Raw genomic sequence first — 26,607 nt, 5'->3', positions numbered from 1 at the left:
CCCAGTAGCTGCTGCTGCCTGCTGTGATCATTACTGGGCATCCCTGCTGGTGAGGAACTACACGGGGGTGGGGGGATAGCTGTTGCCTCTAAAAGTGAATCTACCTACAGCCCGCAGGTGGCACCTCTGGACGGCGCCCCTCCTCGGCTGGCTCCCCTGGCGAGTGCCATCCTGGCCAATAGGAAGATACACCACTGTGTGGGAATTATACACAGGTGCAGCAGTATATGCTACTGGAAATTTGCTGACTTTTGATCAGAGATGTGTGGAAAAGATAGACAGGGGAGGCACTACCTCACAGGTTATAGATTTTTACTCCAGAGTTTTGACTATAAAAATGATTAGAATAATACAAAGAACATATTGCTAATATATTCTTTGTATTTTTCATATACTTTATATAGTCAAAACTCTGGTTTACATATTAGTAATACAGGAAAGGTTCTGCCTCACCTGCCTCACCCCACCGCACGCCAATGCTGTGTAGGTAGATAGTCAATATTTCAACACCATATGTTCGACATGTATTAGGTCGACAGGTATGAAAGGACGACAAATGAAAGGTCAACAGGTTCAAAAGGGCAACATAACAATGGTCGACACACAAATGGTCGAAAGGTGTTTTTTTGATTTTCACAAGTACCAACATTTGCTTGATTTACTATCCATATGGACATCCATTGGGAATAGTAACCTTGCCTGAAGTGTGGTGAGTTAAGTGAGCCCGCGAGGGTACATGTTTGTACTGATAGTGGTCATATAACATGGAATATAAAAGATGTGGCCTAAAAATAACTAAAAAACTTGTGTCGACCATTTTTGTGTTGACGATTGTCATGTTGACCTTTTCACCATATAGGCCTTTTGTATCTGTCGATCTTTTATCTGTTGACCTTTTGTACCACTGAATACATAACTGTGGCTGTAAAGCCCATACAGAACCTACCTAATCAGAGGACTTACAGAACCTATGCAAGTCTCTGTGGACTCCTCCAATCAGCAGGTGCCTACGTAGAACCCTGTCCTGCTTTGGCACTGCTGGAGCAGTACAAGAGCTGGCCAGCATAAATCTCAGCTAAGCGTGAGATAAGATCCCTGCATAGTGACACACTAAAGCCCCTTTCAAATCTCCAATGCCAGATCCCACCCGGGAATTGGAAACGGGTCCTTCCCGGGTGGGATCCGGCATTGGAGCCTAAGCGCTGGCTTCCCGACCCGGCGATATGCTGAGTTGGTTGCAATAACGGCGGGAGGCGGAGTCGTCAGTGGGGGCGGAGGCAGCGCAGGGAGATGAGCTCATCTTCGCGCCGCCTCTCCCTATGTAGTAAACGGGTCCCGGGTTGCATCGACCCGGGAATTCTCATGGGGCCCTTTCACACTGCATATTGCCGGGTCGATACCGGGTTATTTTTGTGATGTGAAAGGGGTATATGTAAGGGATATAGGTATGCCTGCCAAAGTTATACAATGGGAAAGTCAGGACTGTGCATATATCTATAGCTTACACATATCTATTGTTATGTAATCTCTTACGAGCAGGGCCCTCTTCCCTCATGTGCTTATCCTTTGTCTTACTTTAATAATCTTCAACTGTACCACATCCAGCAGTCTTCTGCCACCTGATACTTATTCCAGTGTCATCTGCTGATGTAACTATGGCCCTCATTCCGAGTTGTTCGCTCGTTCTTTTTCATTGCATCGCAGCGATTTTCCGCAAACTGCGCATGCGCAATGTTCGCACTGCAGCTGCGCCAAGTAAATTTGCTAAGAAATTTGGTATTTTACTCACGGCATTACGAGGTTTTTTCTTCGTTCTGGTGATCGTAATGTGATTGACAGTAAGTGGGTGTTTCTGGGCGGAAACTGGCCGTTTTATGGGAGTGTGTGAAAAAACGCTGCCGTTTCTGGGAAAAACGCGGGAGTGGCTGGAGAAACAGGGGAGTGTCTGGGCGAACGCTGGGTGTGTTTGTGACGTCAAATCGGGAACGAAACTGACTGAACTGATCGCAGTGGCAGAGTAAGTGTCGAGCTACTCAGAAACTGCTTAGAAATTTCTATTCGCAATTTTGAGAATCTTTCGTTCGCAATTTTGATAAGCTAAGATTCACTCCCAGTAGGCGGCGGCTTAGCGTGTGCAATGCTGCTAAAAGCAGCTTGCGAGCGAACAACTCGGAATGAGGGCCTATGTTTATTTACCCTGTACTTGTCCTATACTGTCATCAACTGTAAGTTGCTGTTTTCCTGCTTGATTATTTATGTACTCTGTAATTGGGCGCTGCGGAACCCTTGTGGCGCCATATAAATAAAGGATGATAATAATAAGTGAATGTAATGGAGTCAGTGGGGCTGGTGCAGAGTTTCATGAGAGCCAGTCATAATTCCTCATGCAGAGAGCTGTACGCTGATGCAGAGCTATGTGCATCTTCCGTAGGCTTAGTTCCAGGAGATGTGCAGTGCTAAATGCACACAAGTAACGTGTGTACGCTCCACTCTGTATAGACCCCTATGTATGTCCCTTGATGGATTTTCATATTAGCCATATTTGCATTGATTTACCATAATAAAAATGTTTCAGAGAAAATGTGTCATTTACCTTTTTTCTTGAGATAAAACCGTGTAGTTCTTTTCCAATTAAAATCAGCAGCCTCCCGTACTTTGTGGGAGAAAATGACGTCCATGACATCGCGGAGATAAAGCACTTGCTGGAAAAGAGGCAATATAAAAGGCAGATTAGATTGTGCAGTCCGGCCATTTCAGCGTGACATGGAGGAAAAATGACAGGGTAAATACAGTTTCTGAAAAGCAATGTAAATTCATTTTACTGAAAGGAAAAGTTTCTTGGCAGAGGTCTGATTGCCCTTAGTGTAACCGAGTGCCCTATGGTTTTCTTTTTGCTTTGGTTTTTAATGGACAATTCTTAATTTTTACTCAGAACAGTTTATCAGATGTTCTCAATACACATGTACACAGACAGATGTGTGTGTGTGTGTATACCTGATGACAATGCAACAATAAATTAGAGATGAGCGCCTGAAATTTTTCGGGTTTTGTGTTTTGGTTTTGGGTTCGGTTCCGCGGCTGTGTTTTGGGTTCGACCGCGTTTTGGCAAAACCTCACCGAATTTTTTTTGTCGGATTCGGGTGTGTTTTGGATTCGGGTGTTTTTTTCAAAAAACCCTAAAAAACAGCTTAAATCATAGAATTGGGGGTCATTTTGATCCCATATTATTATTAACCTCAAAAACCATAATTTCCACTCATTTTCAGTCTATTCTGAATACCTCACACCTCACAATATTATTTTTTGTCCTAAAATTTGCACCGAGGTCGCTGGATGACTAAGCTAAGCGACCCTAGTGGCCGACACAAACACCTGGCCCATCTAGGAGTGGCACTGCAGTGTCACGCAGGATGTCCCTTCCAAAAAACCCTCCCCAAACAGCACATGACGCAAAGAAAAAAAGAGGCGCAATGAGGTAGCTGACTGTGTGAGTAAGATTAGCGACCCTAGTGGCCGACACAAACACCGGGCCCATTTAGGAGTGGCACTGCAGTGTCACGCAGGATGTCCCTTCCAAAAAACCCTCCCCAATCAGCACATGACGCAAAGAAAAAAAGAGGCGCAATGAGGTAGCTGTGTGAGTAAGATTAGCGACCCTAGTGGCCGACACAAACACCGGGCCCATTTAGGAGTGGCACTGCAGTGTCACGCAGGATGTCCCTTCCAAAAAACCCTCCCCAATCAGCACATGACGCAAAGAAAAAAAGAGGCGCAATGAGGTAGCTGTGTGAGTAAGATTAGCGACCCTAGTGGCCGACACAAACACCGGGCCCATTTAGGAGTGGCACTGCAGTGTCACGCAGGATGTCCCTTACAAAAAACCCTCCCCAATCAGCACATATAGACATATAGCTAATATAGACTGGTTGATAAAGAGATGTCGTAGTATGTATGTATAAAGAAGAAAGAAAAAAAAACCACGGTTAGGTGGTATACAATTATGGACGGACTGCCGAGTGCCGACACAGAGGTAGCCACAGCCGTGAACTACCGTACTGTACTGTGTCTGCTGCTAATATAGACTGGTTGATAAAGAGATGTCGTAGTATGTATGTATAAAGAAGAAAGAAAAAAAAACCACGGTTAGGTGGTATACAATTATGGACGGACTGCCGAGTGCCGACACAGAGGTAGCTACAGCCGTGAACTACCGTACTGTGTCTGCTGCGACTGGATGATAAATAATGATATAAAAAATATATATATATCACTACTGCAGCCGGACAGGTATATATATTATATAATGACGGACCTGCTGGACACTGTCTGTCAGCAGAATGAGTTTTTTATAGAATAAAAAAAAAAAACACCACACAAGTGAAGTCACACGACGAGTGTTTAACTTTTTCAGGCAATCACAATATAGTATACTACTAACTATACTGGTGGTCAGTGTGGTCAGGTCACTGGTCAGTCACACTGGCAGTGGCACTCCTGCAGCAAAAGTGTGCACTGTTTAATTAATTTTAATATAATATGTACTCCTGGCTCCTGCTATAACCTATAACTGGCACTGCAGTGCTCCCCAGTCTCCCCCACAATTATAAGCTGTGTGAGCTGAGCACAGTCAGATATATAATATATACATAGATGATGCAGCACACTGGGCTGAGCAGTGCACACAGATATGGTATGTGACTGTCTTGTACTCCTGGCTCCTGCTATAACCTATAACTGGCACTGCAGTGCTCCCCAGTCTCCCCCACAATTATAAGCTGTGTGAGCTGAGCACAGTCAGATATATAATATATACATAGATGATGCAGCACACTGGGCTGAGCAGTGCACACAGATATGGTATGTGACTGAGTCACTGTGTGTATCGTTTTTTTCAGGCAGAGAACGGATATATTAAATAAAACTGCACTGTCTGGTGGTCACTGTGGTCAGTCACTAGTAAACTCTGCACTCTCTTCTACAGTACTCCTAAGCTCCAGTAAATCAGGTCAATCTCTCTCTCTCTCTATCTCTCTCCTAATCTAAATCACTGTACTCCCTAACAGCTGCTCCCCGTCCCCAATCCTCCCCACAATTATAACTAAGTCACTCAGTCTTTACTCTTTTCTACTATAACGGAGAGGACGCCAGCCACGTCCTCTCCCTATCAATCTCAATGCACGTGTGAAAATGGCGGCGACGCGCGGCTCCTTATATAGAATCCGAGTCTCGCGAGAATCCGACAGCGTCATGATGACGTTCGGGCGCGCTCGGGTTAACCGAGCAAGGTGGGAAGATCCGAGTCGCTCGGACCCGTGAAAAAAAACATGAAGTTCGTGCGGGTTCGGATTCAGAGAAACCGAACCCGCTCATCTCTACAATAAATGCATTGAAACGTTGGCCCTCATTCTGAGTTGTTCGCTCGCTAGCTGCTTTTAGCAGCATTGCACACGCTAGGCCGCCGCCCTCTGGGAGTGTATCTTAGCTTAGCAGAATAGCGAACGAAAGATTAGCAGAACTGCTACTAAATATTTTCTTGCAGTTTCTGAGTAGCTCCAGACCTACTCCTAGACTGCGATCAGTTCAGTCCGTTTAGTTCCTGGTTTGACATCACAAACACGCCCTGCGTTTGGCCAGCCACTCCCCGGTTTCTCCAGACACTCCCACATTTTTCCCTGACACGCCTGCGTTTTTTAGCACACTCCCGGAAAACGCTCAGTTACCACCCAGAAACGCCCCTTTCCTATCAATCATTTACCGATCAGCAGTGCGACTGAAAAGCGTTGCACGAACACCAGCAAATCTACTAAGTTTTGTGTTAAATAACTTAGCGCATGCGCTCTGTGTACCATGCGCATTTAGCAACAAATCGCAGCATAGCGAAAATCGGCAACGAGCGAACAACTCGGAATGACCACTTTTGTCCTTACAGCATGTCTACTTAAAGTTGTTATTCTTGTCGTCAGGAGTGCCGCATTCCCTGGAGAGTATGTATTTATGTTCATGGGGGAACCCGGCGCAGTAGTGGTTTCATATTGGGAGAGCCGGGCATTCTGGACGATTATATTTATATTATATATATATACAGTACATACAAAGTCCCACACAAATAGAGACAACATATTTTCTGCACACAAGGGGGTAAATTTACTAAGATGGGAGTTCTATTTGAGATGGGATGTTGCCCATAGCAACCAATCAGATTCCAGGTATTATCTTCTAGAAGGTGCTAGATAAATGAGAAGTAGAATCTGATTGGTTGCTATGGGCAACATCCCATCTCAAATAGAACTCCCATCTTAGTAAATTTACCCCAATCTGTATAGCTATGTTAGAGAGACCAGGCTCACCTACTGTATATCAGTGAGAAGTCTGACAACGTGTACAGTAGATAAGCAGATCTGGTTCATATTCATTAAGAGATTTCTATAACATATCATTTAACAGCATACAGGGATTGTGAAAGATATCTACAGAATCAGCATCTGTTAAACAATATGACATGCCTTTTTTGGTAGATCTCAAAAGTAACTTCATGTCTTAAAAGAAGTGTATAGGTTAATGCTCGATTTAAAGGCTCATATTTGCTGTAGACATAAGCCTAAAATCTGAGATTTTGCATGTAAATGCAAATCATACAAGGTCTGGCTTATGTCTGAAACTGTCTGCCCGGGTGGGCAGTCCCACGTCCACTACCTTGCTCGCTATTAGGTTTTTTTTGGAAGTTGCAAACTGGTTACATGACTGAGCCTAGGTCTGAAAACTCTTTTAGGTCTCTCTTAAAAGAAATTGATTGGCCGGGATCAGTAGCACTTGGAGATAACATCATCCCTGCGCACCCACTGAATGCCGGAAGACCCAGGTTCCTGGAAAATCCAGCCTCGGTGTGAAGGGTGACAAACTGGGAATAACCTGGGTCATTACCCATGTGTGAAAGGGGTAGCCCCCGGGCTCAACGTGTGCTCTGTGATCCAGGTCAGAGCCGAGTTGAAGCCGGGTAATTACGGACCTTATTCAGCTGCATTAGCATCCCTGTGCGTCAGCCGGGTAAATGCGATGGCATGTCACTATGTGAACGCCTCTGCCTGATTGACAGGTTGTGGCATTGCGGGGGTGCTGATGTGGCATTCGGCGGGCGTGTCGATGAAAATGCATGACATCATGCGCAGCCGCTGCATCCCCAAAAATTGGCGGCCCTGTGTTTGCTTTCGCAGCATGGATGCGGAGGCAGGGGGACTTCCACAAATCAGCGATGTGATTGCAATTACATTGCGATTGCATCACTGTGGTTTATTTGCATGCTGGGCGTCCTTGACCTGTGCTGGGCGGCCTCCAGCATGCGATCACAGCCAGTTGCAATTTTGCAAAATTTTGCAACTGAAGCTGAATAAGGTCCTATGTCTGAAAGGGGTAATAGTCAACAATACATTTACATTTGTATAGCAGACAAAGTGCTCATTGACCACTCAGATGGTCAAATGGCCCATGTTGTTACAAAGTAGGGTGAAACAGATACAAAATAGGTGAAAAAAATAGTTCATAATAGGCTGTTTAATGTTAATTATTTTAATGAATAAACGTAACTGGATAACAGTGTCAGTGACAGCTGAAATTTTTGTCTGTCAGAAATGTGTATGTCTGTCAGTGAGGCGGGGATGTGCTGCTGTCAGTGAGGCGGGGATGCGCTGCTGTCAGTGAGGCGGGGATGCGCTGCTGTCAGTGATGTGGGGATGTGCTGCTGTCAGTGATGTGGGGATGTGCTGCTGTCAGTGAGGAGGGGATGTGCTGCTGTCAGTGAGGTGGGGATGCGCTGCTGTCAGTGAGGTAGTGCAGTGCTATTGTCAGTGAGGCAGTAATTCTCCACTGTAGTGGGGCGTGCATGTGCTGCCGTCACTGAGGCATGGATGCGCCGCTGTCAGTGGGGTGGGGTTGAGCTGCTGTCAGTGAGGCAGTGCAGTGCTGCTGTTAGTGAGGCAGTGATGCGCCGCTGTAAGTGAGGCGAGGATGTGCTGCTGTCAGTGAGGCAGTGATGCACCGCTGTCAGTGAGTAGTCTCTATGTGAGTGATGCTGTTGTTTACATTTGTGGAGCGATACTGCTGTGCCTGTGTTATTAGGTTTGGTGACAGTTGGAAGCGTTCATGCATGCAGTTATTAGTGATGAGCGCCTGAAATTTTTCGGGTTTTGTGTTTTGGTTTTGGGTTCGGTTCCGCGGCCGTGTTTTGGGTTCGACCGCGTTTTGGCAAAACCTCACCGAATTTTTTTTGTCGGATTCGGGTGTGTTTTGGATTCGGGTGTTTTTTTCAAAAAACCCTAAAAAACAGCTTAAATCATAGAATTTGGGGGTCATTTTGATCCCATATTATTATTAACCTCAAAAACCATAATTTCCACTCATTTTCAGCCTATTCTGAATACCTCACAATATTATTTTTAGTCCTAAAATTTGCACCGAGGTCGCTGGATGACTAAGCTAAGCGACCCTAGTGGCCGACACAAACACCTGGCCCATCTAGGAGTGGCACTGCAGTGTCACGCAGGATGTCCCTTCCAAAAAACCCTCCCCAAACAGCACATGACGCAAAGAAAAAAAGAGGCGCAATGAGGTAGCTGTGTGAGTAAGATTAGCGACCCTAGTGGCCGACACAAACACCGGGCCCATTTAGGAGTGGCACTGCAGTGTCACGCAGGATGTCCCTTCCAAAAAACCCTCCCCAAACAGCACATGACGCAAAGAAAAAAAGAGGCGCAATGAGGTAGCTGTGTGAGTAAGATTAGCGACCCTAGTGGCCGACACAAACACCGGGCCCATCTAGGAGTGGCACTGCAGTGTCACGCAGGATGGCCCTTCCAAAAAACACTCCCCAAACAGCACATGACGCAAAGAAAAAAAGAGGCGCAATGAGGTAGCTGACTGTGTGAGTAAGATAAGCGACCCTAGTGGCCGACACAAACACCGGGCCCATTTAGGAGTGGCACTGCAGTGTCACGTAGGATGTCCCTTCCAAAAAACCCTCCCCAAACAGCACATGACGCAAAGAAAAAAAGAGACGCAATGAGGTAGCTGTGTGAGTAAGATTAGCGACCGTAGTGGCCGACACAAACACCGGGCCCATTTAGGAGTGGCACTGCAGTGTCACGCTGGATGTCCCTTCCAAAAAACCCTCCCCAAACAGCACATGACGCAAAGAAAAAAAGAGGCGCAATGAGGTAGCTGTGTGAGTAAGATTAGCGACCCTAGTGGCCGACACACACACCGGGCCCATCTAGGAGTGGCACTGCAGTGTCACGCAGGATGGCCCTTCCAAAAAACCCTCCCCAAACAGCACATGACGCAAAGAAAAAAAGAGGCGCAATGAGGTAGCTGACTGTGTGAGTAAGATAAGCGACCCTAGTGGCCGACACAAACACCGGGCCCATTTAGGAGTGGCACTGCAGTGTCACGCAGGATGTCCCTTCCAATAAACCTTCCCCAAACAGCACATGACGCAAAGAAAAATAAAAGAAAAAAGAGGTGCAAGATGGAATTGTCCTTGGGCCCTCCCACCCACCCTTATGTTGTATAAACAAAACAGGACATGCACACTTTAACCAACCCATCATTTCAGTGACAGGGTCTGCCACACGACTGTGACTGATATGACGGGTTGGTTTGGACCCCCCCCAAAAAAGAAGCAATTAATCTCTCCTTGCACAAACTGGCTCTACAGAGGCAAGATGTCCACCTCATCATCATCCTCCGATATATCACCGTGTACATCCCCCTCCTCACAGATTATCAATTCGTCCCCACTGGAATCCACCATCTCAGCTCCCTGTGTACTTTGTGGAGGCAATTGCTGCTGGTCAATGTCTCCGCGGAGGAATTGATTATAATTCATTTTAATGAACATCATCTTCTCCACATTTTCTGGATGTAACCTCGTACGCCGATTGCTGACAAGGTGAGCGGCGGCACTAAACACTCTTTCGGAGTACACACTTGTGGGAGGGCAACTTAGGTAGAATAAAGCCAGTTTGTGCAAGGGCCTCCAAATTGCCTCTTTTTCCTGCCAGTATAAGTATGGACTGTGTGACGTGCCTACTTGGATGCGGTCACTCATATAATCCTCCACCATTCTTTCAATGGTGAGAGAATCATATGCAGTGACAGTAGACGACATGTCCGTAATCGTTGTCAGGTCCTTCAGTCCGGACCAGATGTCAGCATCAGCAGTCGCTCCAGACTGCCCTGCATCACCGCCAGCGGGTGGGCTCGGAATTCTGAGCCTTTTCCTCGCACCCCCAGTTGCGGGAGAATGTGAAGGAGGAGATGTTGACAGGTCGCGTTCCGCTTGACTTGACAATTTTCTCACCAGCAGGTCTTTCAACCCCAGCAGACTTGTGTCTGCCGGAAAGAGAGATCCAAGGTAGGCTTTAGATCTAGGATCGAGCATGGTGGCCAAAATGTAGTGCTCTGATTTCAACAGATTGACCACCCGTGAATCCTTGTTAAGCGAATTAAGGGCTCCATCCACAAGTCCCACATGCCTAGCGGAATCGCTCCGTGTTAGCTCCTCCTTCAATGTCTCCAGCTTCTTCTGCAAAAGCCTGATGAGGGGAATGACCTGACTCAGGCTGGCAGTGTCTGAACTGACTTCACGTGTGGCAAGTTCAAAGGGCAGCAGAACCTTGCACAACGTTGAAATCATTCTCCACTGCGCTTGAGACAGGTGCATTCCACCTCCTAAATCGTGCTCAATTGTATAGGCTTGAATGGCCTTTTGCTGCTCCTCCAACCTCTGAAGCATATAGAGGGTTGAATTCCACCTCGTTACCACTTCTTGCTTCAGATGATGGCAGGGCAGGTTCAGTAGTTTTTGGTGGTGCTCCAGTCTTCTGTACGTGGTGCCTGTACGCTGAAAGTGTCCCGCAATTCTTCTGGCCACCGACAGCATCTCTTGCACGCCCCTGTCGTTTTTTAAATAATTCTGCACCACCAAATTCAAGGTATGTGCAAAACATGGGACGTGCTGGAATTTGCCCATATTTAATGCACACACAATATTGCTGGCGTTGTCCGATGCCACAAATCCACAGGAGAGTCCAATTGGGGTAAGCCATTCCGCGATGATCTTCCTCAGTTGCCGTAAGAGGTTTTCAGCTGTGTGCGTATTCTGGAAAGCGGTGATACAAAGCGTAGCCTGCCTAGGAAAGAGTTGGCGTTTGCGAGATGCTGCTACTGGTGCCGCCGCTGCTGTTCTTGCGGCGGGAGTCCATACATCTACCCAGTGGGCTGTCACAGTCATATAGTCCTGACCCTGCCCTGCTCCACTTGTCCACATGTCCGTGGTTAAGTGGACATTGGGTACAGCTGCATTTTTTAGGACACTGGTGACTCTTTTTCTGAGGTCTGTGTACATTTTCGGTATCGCCTGCCTAGAGAAATGGAACCTAGATGGTATTTGGTACCGGGGACACAGTACCTCCAACAAGTCTCTAGTTGGCTCTGCAGTAATGATGGATACCGGAACCACGTTTCTCACCACCCAGGATGCCAAGGCCTCAGTTATCCGCTTTGCAGTAGGATGACTGCTGTGATATTTCATCTTCCTCGCAAAGGACTGTTGGACAGTCAATTGCTTGGTGGAAGTAGTAAAAGTGGTCTTACGACTTCCCCTCTGGGATGACCATCGACTCCCAGCAGCAACAACAGCAGCGCCAGCAGCAGTAGGCGTTACACGCAAGGATGCATCGGAGGAATCCCAGGCAGGAGAGGAATCATCAGAATTGCCAGTGACATGGCCTGCAGGACTATTGGCATTCCTGGGGAAGGAGGAAATTGACACTGAGGGAGTTGGTGGGGTGGTTTGCGTGAGCTTGGTTACAAGAGGAAGGGATTTACTGGTCAGTGGACTGCTTCCGCTGTCACCCAAAGTTTTTGAACTTGTCACTGACTTATTATGAATGCGCTGCAGGTGACGTATAAGGGAGGATGTTCCGAGGTGGTTAACGTCCTTACCCCTACTTATTACAGCTTGACAAAGGGAACACACGGCTTGACACCTGTTGTCCGCATTTCTGTTGAAATACCTCCACACCGAAGAGCTGATTTTTTTGGTATTTTCACCAGGCATGTCAACGGCCATATTCCTCCCACGGACAACAGGTGTCTCCCCGGGTGCCTGACTTAAACAAACCACCTCACCATCAGAATCCTCCTGGTCAATTTCCTCCCCAGCGCCAGCAACACCCATATCCTCCTCATCCTGGTGTACTTCAACACTGACATCTTCAATCTGACTATCAGGAACTGGACTGCGGGTGCTCCTTCCAGCACTTGCAGGGGGCGTGCAAATGGTGGAAGGCGCATGCTCTTCACGTCCAGTGTTGGGAAGGTCAGGCATCGCAACCGACACAATTGGACTCTCCTTGTGGATTTGGGATTTCGAAGAACGCACAGTTCTTTGCGGTGCTACTGCTTTTGCCAGCTTGAGTCTTTTCATTTTTCTAGCGAGAGGCTGAGTGCCTCCATCCTCATGTGAAGCTGAACCACTAGCCATGAACATAGGCCAGGGCCTCAGCCGTTCCTTGCCACTCCGTGTGGTAAATGGCATATTGGCAAGTTTACGCTTCTCCTCCGACAATTTTATTTTAGGTTTTGGAGTCCTTTTTTTACTGACATTTGGTGTTTTGGATTTGACATGCTCTGTACTATGACATTGGGCTTCGGCCTTGGCAGACGACGTTGCTGGCATTTCATCGTCTCGGCCATGACTAGTGGCAGCAGCTTCAGCACGAGGTGGAAGTGGATCTTGATCTTTCCCTAATTTTGGAACCTCAACATTTTTGTTCTCCATATTTTAATAGGCACAACTAAAAGGCACCTCAGGTAAACAATGGAGATGGATGGATACTAGTATACAATTATGGACGGACTGCCGAGTACCGACACAGAGGTAGCTACAGCCGTGGACTACCGTACTGTACTGTGTCTGCTGCTAATATAGACTGGTTGATAAAGAGATGTAGTAGTATGTATGTATAAAGAAGAAAGAAAAAAAAACCTCGGGTAGGTGGTATACAATTATGGACGGACTGCCGAGTGCCGACACAGAGGTAGCTACAGCCGTGAACTACCGTACTGTACTGTGTCTGCTGCTAATATAGACTGGTTGATAAAGAGATGTAGTAGTATGTATGTATAAAGAAGAAAGAAAAAAAAACCACGGGTAGGTGGTATACAATTATGGACGGACTGCCGAGTGCCGACACAGAGGTAGCTACAGCCGTGAACTACCGTACTGTGTCTGCTGCGACTGGATGATAAATAATGATATAAAAAATATATATATATCACTACTGCAGCCGGACAGGTATATATTATATAATGACGGACCTGCTGGACACTGTCTGTCAGCAGAATGAGTTTTTTATAGAATAAAAAAAAAAACACCACACAAGTGAAGTCACACGACGAGTGTTTAACTTTTTCAGGCAATCACAATATAGTATACTACTAACTATACTGGTGGTCAGTGTGGTCAGGTCACTGGTCAGTCACACTGGCAGTGGCACTCCTGCAGCAAAAGTGTGCACTGTTTAATTTTAATATAATATGTACTCCTGGCTCCTGCTATAACCTATAACTGGCACTGCAGTGCTCCCCAGTCTCCCCCACAATTATAAGCTGTGTGAGCTGAGCACAGTCAGATATACATACATAGATGATGCAGCACACTGGGCTGAGCAGTGCACACAGATATGGTATGTGACTGAGTCACTGTGTGTATCGTTTTTTTCAGGCAGAGAACGGATATATTAAATAAAACTGCACTGTCTGGTGGTCACTGTGGTCAGTCACTAGTAAACTCTGCACTCTCTACACTTCTACAGTACTCCTAAGCTCCAGTAAATCAGGTCAATCTCTCTCTCTCTCTCTCTCTCTCTCTTCTAATCTAAATGGAGAGGACGCCAGCCACGTCCTCTCCCTATCAATCTCAATGCACGTGTGAAAATGGCGGCGACGCGCGGCTCCTTATATAGAATCCGAGTCTCGCGAGAATCTGACAGCGTCATGATGACGTTCGGGCGCGCTCGGGTTAACCGAGCAAGGCGGGAGGATCCGAGTCTGCTCGGACCCGTGAAAAAAACCATGAAGTTCGGGCGGCTTCGGATTCAGAGAAACCGAACCCGCTCATCTCTAGCAGTTATGCTGGGAGGTGTGCATTTGTTGGGAAATAATATATGGTCATGTGATCTAGTGTGTTCAATCATGTTAGTGGGATTTATGTCATTATAACACACTATTTTGTAAATAAATATAACATGTTCAGTTTTACTTTGGTTACACTGCTCTGATCCTGTTTCTCTAACGTCCTAGTGGATGCTGGGGACTCCGTCAGGACCATGGGGAATAGCGGCTCCGCAGGAGACAGGGCACAAAAAGTAAGCTTTTAGGATCACATGGTGTGTACTGGCTCCTCCCCCCATGACCCTCCTCCAAGCCTCAGTTAGGTTTTTGTGCCCGTCCGAGCAGGGTGCAATCTAGGTGGCTCTCATAAAGAGCTGCTTAGAAAAAGTTTTTTAGGTTTCTTATTTTCAGTGAGTCCTGCTGGCAACAGGCTCACTGCTACGAGGGACTTAGGGGAGAGAAGTGAACTCACCTGCGTGCAGGATGGATTTGCTTCTTAGGCTACTGGACACCATTAGCTCCAGAGGGATCGAACACAGGCCCAGCCATGGAGTCCGGTCCCGGAGCCGTGCCGCCGACCCCCCTTGCAGATGCCGAAGTTGAAGAGGTCCAGAGGTCCGGAAACAGGCGGCAGAAGACTTTCAGTCTTCATAAGGTAGCGCACAGCACTGCAGCTGTGCGCCATTGTTGTCGGCACACTTCACACCAGCGGTCACTGAGGGTGCAGGGCGCTGGGGGGGGCGCCCTGGGCAGCAATGTATAATACCTTTTTCTATGGCTAAAATACATCACATATAGCCCTTGAGGCTATATGGATGTATTTAACCCCTGCCATATATCGCAAACTCCGGGAGAAGAGCCCGCCGTTTTAGGCTGCGGGGCCTATTCTCCTCAGCACACAGCGCCATTTTCCTGCTCAGCTCCGCTGTGAGGAAGGCTCCCAGGACTCTCCCCTGCACTGCACTACAGAAACAGGGTAAAACAGAGAAGGGGGGCATATTTTGGCGATATTTTTATATATTAAGCGCATATAACAGAAACAACACCTTTTAGGGTTGTTTATATACATTTTTATAGCGCTTTGGTGTGTGCTGGCAAACTCTCCCTCTGTCTCCCCAAAGGGCTAGTGGGGTCCTGTCTTCGATAAGAGCATTCCCTGTGTGTCTGCTGTGTGTCGGTACGTGTGTGTCGACATGTATGAGGACGATGTTGGTGTGGAGGCGGAGCAATTGCCGGTAATGGTGATGTCACCCCCTAGGGAGTCGACACCGGAATGGATGGCTTTAATTATGGAATTACGAGATAATGTTAGCACGCTGCAAAAGTCAGTTGACGACATGAGAAGGCCGGAAAACCAGTTAGTACCTGTCCAGGCGTCTCAGGCACCGTCAGGGGCTGTAAAACGTCCCTTACCTCAGTCAGTCGACACAGGTACCGACACAGATGAATCTAGTGTCGACGGTGAAGAAAGAAACGTATTTTCCAATAGGGCCACACGTTATATGATCACGGCAATGAAGGAGGCTTTGCATATCTCTGATACTGCAGGTACCTCAAAGGGGGGTATTATGTGGGGTGTGAAAAAACTACCTGTAGCTTTTCCAGAATCAGAGGAATTGAATGACGTGTGTGATGAAGCGTGGGTTAACCCCGATAGAAAACTGCTAATTTCAAAGAAGTTATTGGCATTATACCCTTTCCCACCAGAGGTTAGGGCGCGTTGGGAAACACCCCCTAGGGTGGATAAGGCGCTCACACGCTTATCAAAACAAGTGGCGTTACCGTCTCCTGATACGGCCGCCCTCAAGGATCCAGCTGATAGGAGGCTGGAAACTACCCTGAAGAGTATATACACACATACTGGTGTTATACTGCGACCAGCAATAGCCTCAGCCTGGATGTGCAGTGCTGGGGTGGTGTGGTCTGATTCCCTGACTGAAAATATTGATACCCTGGATAGGGACAGTATTTTATTGACTATAGAGCAATTAAAGGATGCTTTTCTTTATATGCGAGATGCTCAGAGGGATATTTGCACTCTGGCATCGAGAGTAAGTGCGATGTCCATATCTGCCAGAAGAAGTTTATGGACGCGACAGTGGTCAGGTGATGCGGATTCCAAACGGCATATGGAAGTATTGCCGTATAAAGGAGAGGAATTATTTGGGGTCGGTCTATCGGATCTGGTGGCCACGGCAACAGCCGGAAAATCCACTTTTTTACCTCAGGTCACCTCCCAACAGAAAAAGACACCGTCTTTTCAGCCGCAGTCCTTTCGTTCCTATAAGAACAAGCGGGCAAAAGGACAGTCATATTTGCCCAGAGGCAAAGGAAGGGGTAAGAGGGTGCAGCAAGCAACTACTTCCCACGAACAGAAGCCCTCCCCGGCTTCTACAAAGCCCTCAGCATGACGCTGGGGCTGTGCAAGCGGACTCAGGGGCGGTGGGGGGTCGACTAAAGCTTTTCAGCACACAGTGGGCGCGCTCACAGGTGGACCCTTGGATCCTGCAGGTAGTATCTCAGGGTTACAAGTTGGAATTCGAAAAGTCTCCCCCTCGCCGGTTCCTAAAGTCTGCTTTACCAACGTCTCCCTCAGAAAGGGCGACGGTATTGGAAGCCATTCACAAGCTGTATTCTCAGCAGGTGATAGTCAAGGTACCCCTCCTACAATAGGGAAAGGGGTATTATTCCACACTATTTGTGGTACCGAAGCCGGACGGTTCGGTAAGACCTATTCTAAATCTGAAATCCTTGAACCTGTACATACAGAAATTCAAGTTCAAGATGGAGTCACTCAGAGCAGTGATAGCGAATCTGGAAGAAGGGGACTTCATGGTGTCCCTGGACATAAAAGATGCTTATCTGCATGTCCCAATTTACCCTTCACACCAAGGGTATCTCAGGTTCGTGATACAAAACTGTCATTATCAGTTTCAAACGCTGCCGTTTGGTTTGTCCACGGCACCTCAGGTCTTTACCAAGGTAATGGCCGAAATGATGGTTCTTCTACGAAGAAAAGGCGTATTAATTATCCCTTACTTGGACGATCTCTTGATAAGGGCAAGGTCCAGAGAACAGCTGGAAGTCGGAGTAGCACTAACCCAAGTAGTGCTTCAACAACACGGGTGGATTCTGAATCTTCCAAAATCTCAATTGACCCCGACGACACGTCTGCTGTTCCTGGGAATGATTCTGGACACTGTTCAGAAAAAGGTGTTTCTCCCGGAGGAGAAAGCAAGGGAGTTATCCGAACTTGTCAGGAACCTCCTAAAACCAGGAAATGTGTCAGTACATCAATGCACAAGAGTCCTGGGAAAGATGGTGGCTTCTTACAAAGCAATTCCATTCGGCAGATTCCACGCACGAATATTTCAGTGGGATCTGCTGGACAAATGGTCCGGATCGCATCTGCACATGCATCAGCGGATAACACTGTCACCAAGAACAAGGGTGTCTCTTCTGTGGTGGTTGCAGAGTGCCCATCTGTTAGAGGGCCGCAGATTCGGCATACAGGACTGGGTCCTGGTGACTACGGATGCCAGCCTACGAGGCTGGGGAGCAGTCACACAGGGAAGAAACTTCCAGGGCGTGTGGTCGAACCTGGAGACGTCTCTTCACATAAATATACTGGAGCTAAGAGCGATTTACAATGCTCTAAGCCTGGCAAAACCGCTGCTTCAGGGTCAGCCGGTGTTGATCCAGTCGGACAACATCACGGCAGTCGCCCACGTAAACAGACAGGGCGGCACGAGAAGCAGAAGAGCAATGACAGAAGCTGCAAGGATTCTTCGCTGGGCGGAAAATCATGTCATAGCACTGTCAGCAGTGTTCATTCCGGGAGTGGACAACTGGGAAGCAGACTTCCTCAGCAGACACGACCTCCACCCGGGAGAGTGGGGACTTCATCCAGAAGTCTTCCACATGATTGTGAACCGTTGGGAAAAACCAAAGGTGGACATGATGGCGTCCCGCCTCAACAAGAAACTGGACAGATATTGCGCCAGGTCAAGAGACCCTCAGGCAATAGCTGTGGACGCTCTGGTAACACCGTGGGTGTACCAGTCCGTGTATGTGTTTCCTCCTCTGCCTCTCATACCAAAGGTACTGAGAATTATACGGCTACGGGGAGTAAGAACAATACTCGTGGCTCCGGATTGGCCGAGAAGGACTTGGTACCCGGAACTTCAAGAGATGCTCACGGAAGAGCCGTGGCCTCTACCGTTAAGAAGGGATCTGCTTCAGCAGGGACCTTGTATGTTCCAAGACTTACCGCGACTGCGTTTGACGGCATGGCGGTTGAACGCCGGATTCTAAAAGAAAAGGGCATTCCAGAGGAAGTTATTCCTACCTTGATTAAAGCCAGGAAGGAAGTGACCGCACAACATTATCACCGCATTTGGAGAAAATATGTTGCGTGGTGTGAGGCCAAGAAGGCCCCAATGGAGGAATTTCAATTGGGTCGATTCCTACATTTCCTGCAGGCAGGATTGTCTATGGGCCTCAAATTTGGGTCTATTAAGGTTCAAATTTCGGCCTTATCGATTTTCTTCCAGAAAGAATTGGCTTCAGTGCCTGAAGTACAAACCTTTGTCAAAGGTGTACTACATATACAGCCCCCGATTGTGCCTCCAGTGGCACCGTGGGATCTCAACGTAGTTTTGGATTTTCTCAAATCCCATTGGTTTGAGCCGCTCAAATCGGTAGATTTGAAGTATCTTACATGGAAAGTAACCATGCTACTGGCCCTGGCTTCTGCCAGGAGAGTATCAGAGTTGGCGGCTTTATCGTACAAAAGCCCATATCTGATTTTCCATTCGGACAGGGCAGAACTGCGGACGCGTCCTCAGTTTCTGCCTAAGGTGGTTTCGGCTTTTCACTTGAACCAGCCTATTGTGGTGCCTGCGGCTGCTAGCGACTTGGAGGACTCCAAGTTGCTGGACGTTGTCAGAGCATTGAAAATATATATTTCAAGGACGGCTGGAGTCAGAAAATCTGACTCGCTGTTTATCCTGTATGCACCCAACAAGATGGGTGCTCCTGCGTCTAAGCAGACGGTTGCTCGTTGGATCTGTAGCACAATCCAACTTGCACATTCTGTGGCAGGCCTGCCACAGCCTAAATCTGTAAATGCCCACTCCACAAGGAAGGTGGGCTCATCTTGGGCGGCTGCCCGAGGGGTCTCGGCATTACAACTTTGCCGAGCAGCTACGTGGTCAGGGGAGAACACGTTTGTAAAATTTTACAAATTTGATACTCTGGCTAAGGAGGACCTGGAGTTCTCTCATTCGGTGCTGCAGAGTCATCCGCACTCTCCCGCCCGTTTGGGAGCTTTGGTATAATCCCCATGGTCCTGACGGAGTCCCCAGCATCCACTAGGACGTTAGAGAAAATAAGAATTTACTTACTGATAATTCTATTTCTCATAGTCCGTAGTGGATGCTGGGCGCCCATCCCAAGTGCGGATTGTCTGCAATACTTGTACATAGTTATTGTTACAAAAATCGGGTTATTATTGTTGTGAGCCATCTTTTCAGAGGCTTCTTCGTTGTTATCATACTGTTAACTGGGTTCAAATCACAAGTTGTACGGTGTGATTGGTGTGGCTGGTATGAGTCTTACCCGGGATTCAAGATCCTTCCTTATTGTGTACGCTCGTCCGGGCACAGTACCTAACTGAGGCTTGGAGGAGGGTCATGGGGGGAGGAGCCAGTACACACCATGTGATCCTAAAAGCTTACTTTTTGTGCCCTGTCTCCTGCGGAGCCGCTATTCCCCATGGTCCTGACTGAGTCCCCAGCATCCACTACGGACTATGAGAAATAGAATTATCAGTAAGTAAATTCTTATTTTTTCACAGTAGGGGCGAGATGTTTCAAATAGCAAATTACTGTAAATCCTGTGGCTGCTACATTGTAGCACTTCATGTACAGGTTCAGAGACTCAGTTGCACACAGATAAACAGTTGTCATATATCAAGTTTATCAGCACAGACTCCTCCAGCATACTAGTCACATTGCCTGATACTAGAAGATTCTCATGCAACCTGCCATGCCAACAGCCCGTTTGGCATGGCTGCCTGCAGCAAAGATGTATGAGGACACCTCTATACTTATTAGTTCCTCATATATGAAGTCATGACTGTCTATTTGCATTACTAATTGATATTTTCATTTGGACTGTGGAAGGAAAGAATATACCCATTTAATTTTAAAAGGGAAGCACACAAACATTTTTTATTTAAATTAACATACAAAAATGCAATTTTCACATACAGTAATAACTGTGAAGATAATATTCTGTGATGTATATATGACAATTCATTATTACATTGTGGACAAATAGGTCAATGAACTATCACATTTACAACTAATGCTGTTAAGCCACATCTCTATGATTTCCTTGCACTAACACGTGGAGCATGTATATACACACTTATTATGTGTACCTGACACAAAGAGGGTTGCTAGAAGAAATTGTGGGTCCCAGCATTAATAAAATATGCAGGGATCCCCAATGGCCCAGTTGAAGCACATATGTAGCATGGAACCTTGGAAGTGCATGCCGTGAAGCTCCCTTCAAAGGGATGTGGCACAGAATAAGAAGCACTTTACAGTCAGATCCATTAGTGCCTCCACTGTCAGCCCAGGCCCATTATGTGTGTACCAATGATGGCAGCCCTGGGCATAAATGCTAATGATACACAGTTATGCGGAATCTTGAGATGCGCTCACTGAACATATTTATGTAAATGCAATTTTACCTTATACATTTGTTGTGAAAATGCATCCAACGTTACATAAGCCCCGTAGTTGCTAATGGAGACAAGACCAGTCAGACAGGAGGCTGTAGACACATGTGTCAATGCTGGATGTGGAGGCATCACTAGGGGGGTGTGAGGGTGCAGATCACACCCAGGTATCACCCTCTGAGGGTTCATATCAAAATGCCAACTCCTCCGTGCTGCATTGTTGCATTATCGTTCAGCATTCGGCACACATCACTGAGGAGGAGCCGGCAGTACAGGCAGGCAAGTCTCCAGAGACAGCCCAGCATTTCCGGAATGCTGGGCGTGCCCCTGGAGTGATAAGAACGGGGCCAGGTCACAAGGCCACGACCCCTTTCAAATTTGAAACAAACTTTGGAAAAGATAGTTTTCATGATTTTCCATTTAGATGGGTCTCTTTTTATGGGGTTTGCTATGCATGACCACCAGACGGGATGCCAGCAGTCAAAATACCAATGCCGGTATCCCAATGATTTAAGTAATCTAACCCCTGTCCCTACCCCCTAACCCTAACCCTCCCTTCCCGCAGTCTAACCTCTCAGTGTCTAACTCTAACCTCCCCCCGGTGGTGCCAAAACCTAACCCCCCCCCGTCCCGCTGCCTAACACTCCCCTCTTGGTGCCTAAACCTAACCTCCTCCTGGTAGTGCCTAACCTTAACCCCACCCCCTCACCGCCTGTCTGCAGCCTAACCTCCCCCCACCCCCCCTATTGGCTAAATCTAACCCCTCACCCCCTCCGGCAGTAGTCAGAGCTCTGACCTATACTTAAAGTGGTCGTGGTACCGGCTGTCGAAGTTTCGGCGGCGATATTTTGACCCTGTCAAAGTTCCGGCATCAGGATTTTGGCAGCCGGGATCCCGACAGTCAGGATGTTAACTACATCCCTTTTTATGATATCACACACAATCAGTAAATAGTGTACATATGTTATACCATGATCATATGTTCCAGCTTCAACCTCTGCAACTGGGAGATGGGCTCTTCTATATTTTTCAAGTATCCTTTGGCAGTGACAGAGGACAGTTTGATAGCCATTGTAAAATATTTTTTTAGAGTTCGGGATTGAGCCTTGCGATCCTGTCTTACTTCAGAGATAGAACTTTCAAAGTCTCTTGTCCAGAGGTAAAGCAGACCAAGCACCGATACCTGGGTAGGGTACTGAAATATGCATAGAAAAGTGTATGAGAATGGTACTGTAGCTTTGTAAAAGTACAGATGAAGTCTAAAAAAATCATCTTTTGGATTGAGAATATTTCCTCAATTTGTATTAAGCTTGGTCTATGCCATGTATAATGTCTTGTCTAGTTTAGTTTATTTTTTTGTAAATAAGGGTTTAAGACTTTAGTGCCAGTTAAACTGCTCCTTGTGTTGATTGTATTAACTGCAGACCTGAAGAAGCATCAGCTTTCTCAAGGTCATCATTGAACAGGGTATGGGACTCAGGGTCGACACCAATTAGGTCGACAACCATTGGTCGACAGTGGGTAGGTCGACACTAGAAACAGGTTGACACGGCCATTAGGTCCACATGAACAAGGTCGACATGAAAAAAGGTTGACATGAGTTTATGTTTTTCTGGAGTCGTTTTCTCCGTCAAGTGACCAGGAATCCCAATGAGTGCACCGCGCCCCTTTGCATGGCTCGCGGGCAAGGTGCCTCGCTCCGTTACCGCTGCGCTCGGCACAGGTTACTGTTCCCAATTGTAGTCCACGTGGATCGTAAAGTATGAAAAAGTCCCCAAAAAATAAATGTGAAAAACCCATGTTGACCTTTTTTCATGTTGACCTTGTTCATGTCGACCTAATGGCCATGTCGACCTATTTCTAGTGTCGACCTAGTCACCGTTGACCAATGGGTGTTGACCTAGAGTACGGATACCATTGAACAAACCTCCTTGCTAACCCTCATTAGTGTGAAAGCTGCCAGACAGGTAGTGTCAGAATGACGCATAAAGGGCCCACTAGGAAATGCAGTGGTAAGGGCCCAAGCTTAAGCATTGTAAAAACATAGAAACTAGTTTGAAATTTCCCTAGTTTCACAATGTAGTTGGAATTTAGGTAGATCATGATGTATTTTCTCTTTTCTGTTGATATTATCTTCTAGAACACAGGTTCTCAAACTTGGTCCTCAGGACCCCACACAGTGAATGTTTTGCAGGTAACCCAGCAGGTGCACAGGTGTATTAATTACTTACTGACACATTTTAAAAAGTCCACAGGTGGAGCTAATTATTTCACTTGTGATTCTGTGAGGAGACCTGCAAAACATGCACTGTGTTGGGTCCTGAGGACCGAGTTTGAGAACCTGTGTTCTAGAATATCAGCTTTTTGATGTGACAGCCAAATGTCAATGAAATAAGACTCAAATAATAATGGTAATTAAATACATTGTGTAACAAAACGATTACAGTATGTAATAAAACATTCTAAATTGTACATGGTCGTGTCACATTATTATGTGACAGCAGTAACCGCATGTGCACCACAGAAAGCAGCTAGACGTGCTGAACTGTCATTTTAGACACACGTCTGGTAGCCCCCAGGTTCATTTTGACGGTGAGCTGCTCCACTGTAGCACGTAGCCAACGTTCACCTCTCACATCAATGGCATGTGATGCTCCCCAGTTTTCACATAGGTTTTTTGCAATGGTGCCATTTCTCCAGACACAATACACCTTCACTACAGCATCATGCGAACAGTTCACAAACTGCGCTGTTTCAAAAATACTGCCACCTTTGGCCCAAAAGCCGATAATCATCCTTTTTTGCAACTCTGATAAATCTGCCTTTTTACCCATGACAGCAACGAGTGATATGTCTGCAGACAGCCTATGGAACACCTTATATACCCACTAAGCCAGTGCATGACACGTGATGTACTTCATGGGCTACGCACTGCCGTCAAATGTAGGTCAAAATAATGTGATTTGACCATGTAGTACATACAATACCAGCACACGTTTTAGTCCTATCATGATGCAACAGACAGCCACTTGGTCCTACTTTATAATTGTAGAAGGGGTTCATTTTATTCGACCCTCCCTGACATGAATCATTTATTCATTTCTTGTACCTTTTGTGTCCATTCATCTATAGACATTCCTTGATTAATGTCTTCTATAACTTCATATATTTTGTTGTTCAATGAACTACGTATGTTACTATGAAGTTTACTGAGCCAGGCTCCCAAATCCGTAGTAATGGCTACCTATAGATTAGAACAGAAAAAATATGGTCAGCATTTTATTATAGTATTTTAACACAACGACGGAACAATTGGAAGAGAACGCAGCTTTAGATTGCATTTATATATAGCATGCATGAAATGGCTCATTTGTGAATAATGCAGACAAACTTGTTTCAGGCAAAGCGCACTAGTAAGGAGGAGGTGAGAGATTGCTGTAGGTGTGTAATAGTCACCTGTTCATCCAGTTGTAGATGTTCACCTGCGAATGCTGTGACGGACACTGCATTTATTTTCTTGCTAGACTCCGTATACAGAACAGACTGATTCCTGTCGGTAGATATACGGGCCTAAAAAAAATGGAAAAGTAATTGTAATGTGGATTAAGATCCAGATTTTGTAATCTAATGCGGAAATGTGTTTGTGAAGAAGATGATTAGTGATTATAAGTTGCACAACAACTGTACAGACTACGTTAGTTCGGATGGCAATGCTGATTGTTCTAAACAACAAAGAAACCTAATATATGAATGTTATAAATAAAAGGGTAATCAAATAAAGGCTAATCCAAATGAAAGATATTTAAGAAACAGCAGGAGTACTCTGTGTAACCCATTGAAGGGTATTTTATGGATCCTGGAATTTGTATTGATGATGATAACTTAAATAAAGGCATTGTCAAATATCAAAGGGTCTACATTAAATGTAAACTGTTTGTAAGTGGTTTAATAGCATATCAGCTTTGAAGATATTAGAGAAATGTTATTCCATTATAACAGTCTTCCTAAAGCTGGCTTATTGGACTGGGACCACAATATAGATCGTTTAAGACTTGCAGTACATGAGACAGTTTGGGAATTTATAAACTATCCTAGAACCTGTCTCGTAGTCCGTAGAGGATGCTGGGACTCCGTAAGGACCATGGGGATAGACGGGCTCCGCAGGAGACATGGGGACTTTAAGAAAGACTTTGACTCTGGGTGTGCACTGGCTCCTCCCTCTATGCCCCTCCTCCAGACCTCAGTTAGAGAAACTGTGCCCAGAGGAGATGAACAGTACGAGGAAAGGATTTTAGTTAATCCAAGGGCAAGATTCATACCAGCCACACCAATCACACCGTATAACTTGTGTTAAACTAACCAGTTAACAGTATGAAAAACAACATAGTTTCAGTCCAAAACTGATGAAACTATAACATAACCCTTATTTAAGCAATAACTATATACAAGTCTTGCAGAAGTAGTCCGCACTTGGGACAGGCGCCCAGCATCCTCTACGGACTACGAGAAAAAGATTTACCGGTAGGTTTAAAATCTTATTTTCTCTAACATCCTAGAGGATGCTGGGACTCCGTAAGGACCATGGGGGATTATACCAAAGCTCCCAAACGGGCGGGAGAGTGCGGATGACTCTGCAGCACCGATTGAGCAAACATGAGGTTCTCCTCAGCCAGGGTATCAAACTTATAAAACTTTGCAAAGGTGTTTGACCCCGACCAAGTAGCAGCTCGGCACAGCTGTAGTGCCGAGACCCCTCGGGCAGCCGCCCAAGACGAGCCCACCTTCCTAGTGGAATGGGCCTTAACCGATTTTGGTAACGGCAATCCTGCCGTAGAATGCGCTTGCTGGATCGTGTTCCAGATCCAGCGAGCAATAGTCTGCTTTGAAGCAGGGCCGTCAACCTTGTTGGCTGCATACAGGACAAACAGTGCTTCTGTTTTTCTGATCCTAGCCGTTCTGGCCACATAAATTTTCAAAGCCCTGACCACATCAAGGGACTCGGAATCCTCCAAGTCATAAGTAGCCACAGGCACGACAATAGGTTGGTTCATATGAAAGGATGAGACCACCTTAGGTAGGAATTGAGGACGGGTCCGCAACTCCGCTCTATCCATATGGAAAACCAGATACTGTAGGGGCTTTTATGTGATAAAGCCGCCAATTCCGAAACTTGCCTAGCCGAAGCCAAGGCTAACAACATGACCACCTTCCAAGTGAGATATTTTAACTCCACCGTTTTGAGTGGTTCAAACCAATGTGACTTAAGGAAACTTACCACGTTAAGGTCCCAAGGCGCCACTGGAGGTACAAAAGGAGGCTGAATATGCAGTACTCCCTTTACAAAAGTCTGTACTTCAGGTAGAGAGGCCAATTCCTTTTGAAAGAAAATGGATAAGGCCGAAATCTGAACTTTTATGGAGCCTAATTTTAGGCCCAAATTCACTCCAGTTTGCAGGAAGTGAAGGAGACGACCCAGATGGAATTCCTCCGTAGGAGCATTCCTGGCCTCACACCAAGAAACATATTTTCTCCATATTCGATGATAATGTTTTGATGTCACGTCCTTCCTAGCCTTTATTAGCGTAGGAATGACCTCATCCAGAATACCTTTTTCCGCTAGGATCCGGCGTTCAACCGCCATGCCGTCAAACGCAGCCGCGGTAAGTCTTGGAACAGACAGGGCCCCTGCT

General features: G+C 46.4%; 1 protein-coding gene across 1 annotated transcript in view; it reads right to left on the bottom strand.

Moving 5' to 3' along the window:
- LOC134910927 (uncharacterized) overlaps window positions 1–26,607 on the bottom strand; it is a 455,362-nt gene that overhangs the window by 268,695 nt on the left and 160,060 nt on the right. Inside the window, exons 40-43 of the mRNA XM_063919317.1 lie at window positions 24,374–24,487; window positions 24,027–24,161; window positions 21,888–22,112; window positions 2,594–2,702 (exon numbers count right to left, since the gene is read on the bottom strand). Of these exons, the coding sequence (XP_063775387.1) occupies window positions 2,594–2,702; window positions 21,888–22,112; window positions 24,027–24,161; window positions 24,374–24,487 (583 nt within the window). The remainder of the gene's footprint in view (window positions 1–2,593; window positions 2,703–21,887; window positions 22,113–24,026; window positions 24,162–24,373; window positions 24,488–26,607) is intronic.

The sequence above is a fragment of the Pseudophryne corroboree genome, chromosome 4 (assembly GCF_028390025.1).
Source record: "Pseudophryne corroboree isolate aPseCor3 chromosome 4, aPseCor3.hap2, whole genome shotgun sequence".
NCBI classification, from domain to species: Eukaryota; Metazoa; Chordata; class Amphibia; order Anura; family Myobatrachidae; genus Pseudophryne; species Pseudophryne corroboree.
The sequence above is the reverse complement of the archived record's forward strand: the minus strand, read 5'-3'. Positions and strand labels throughout refer to the sequence as shown.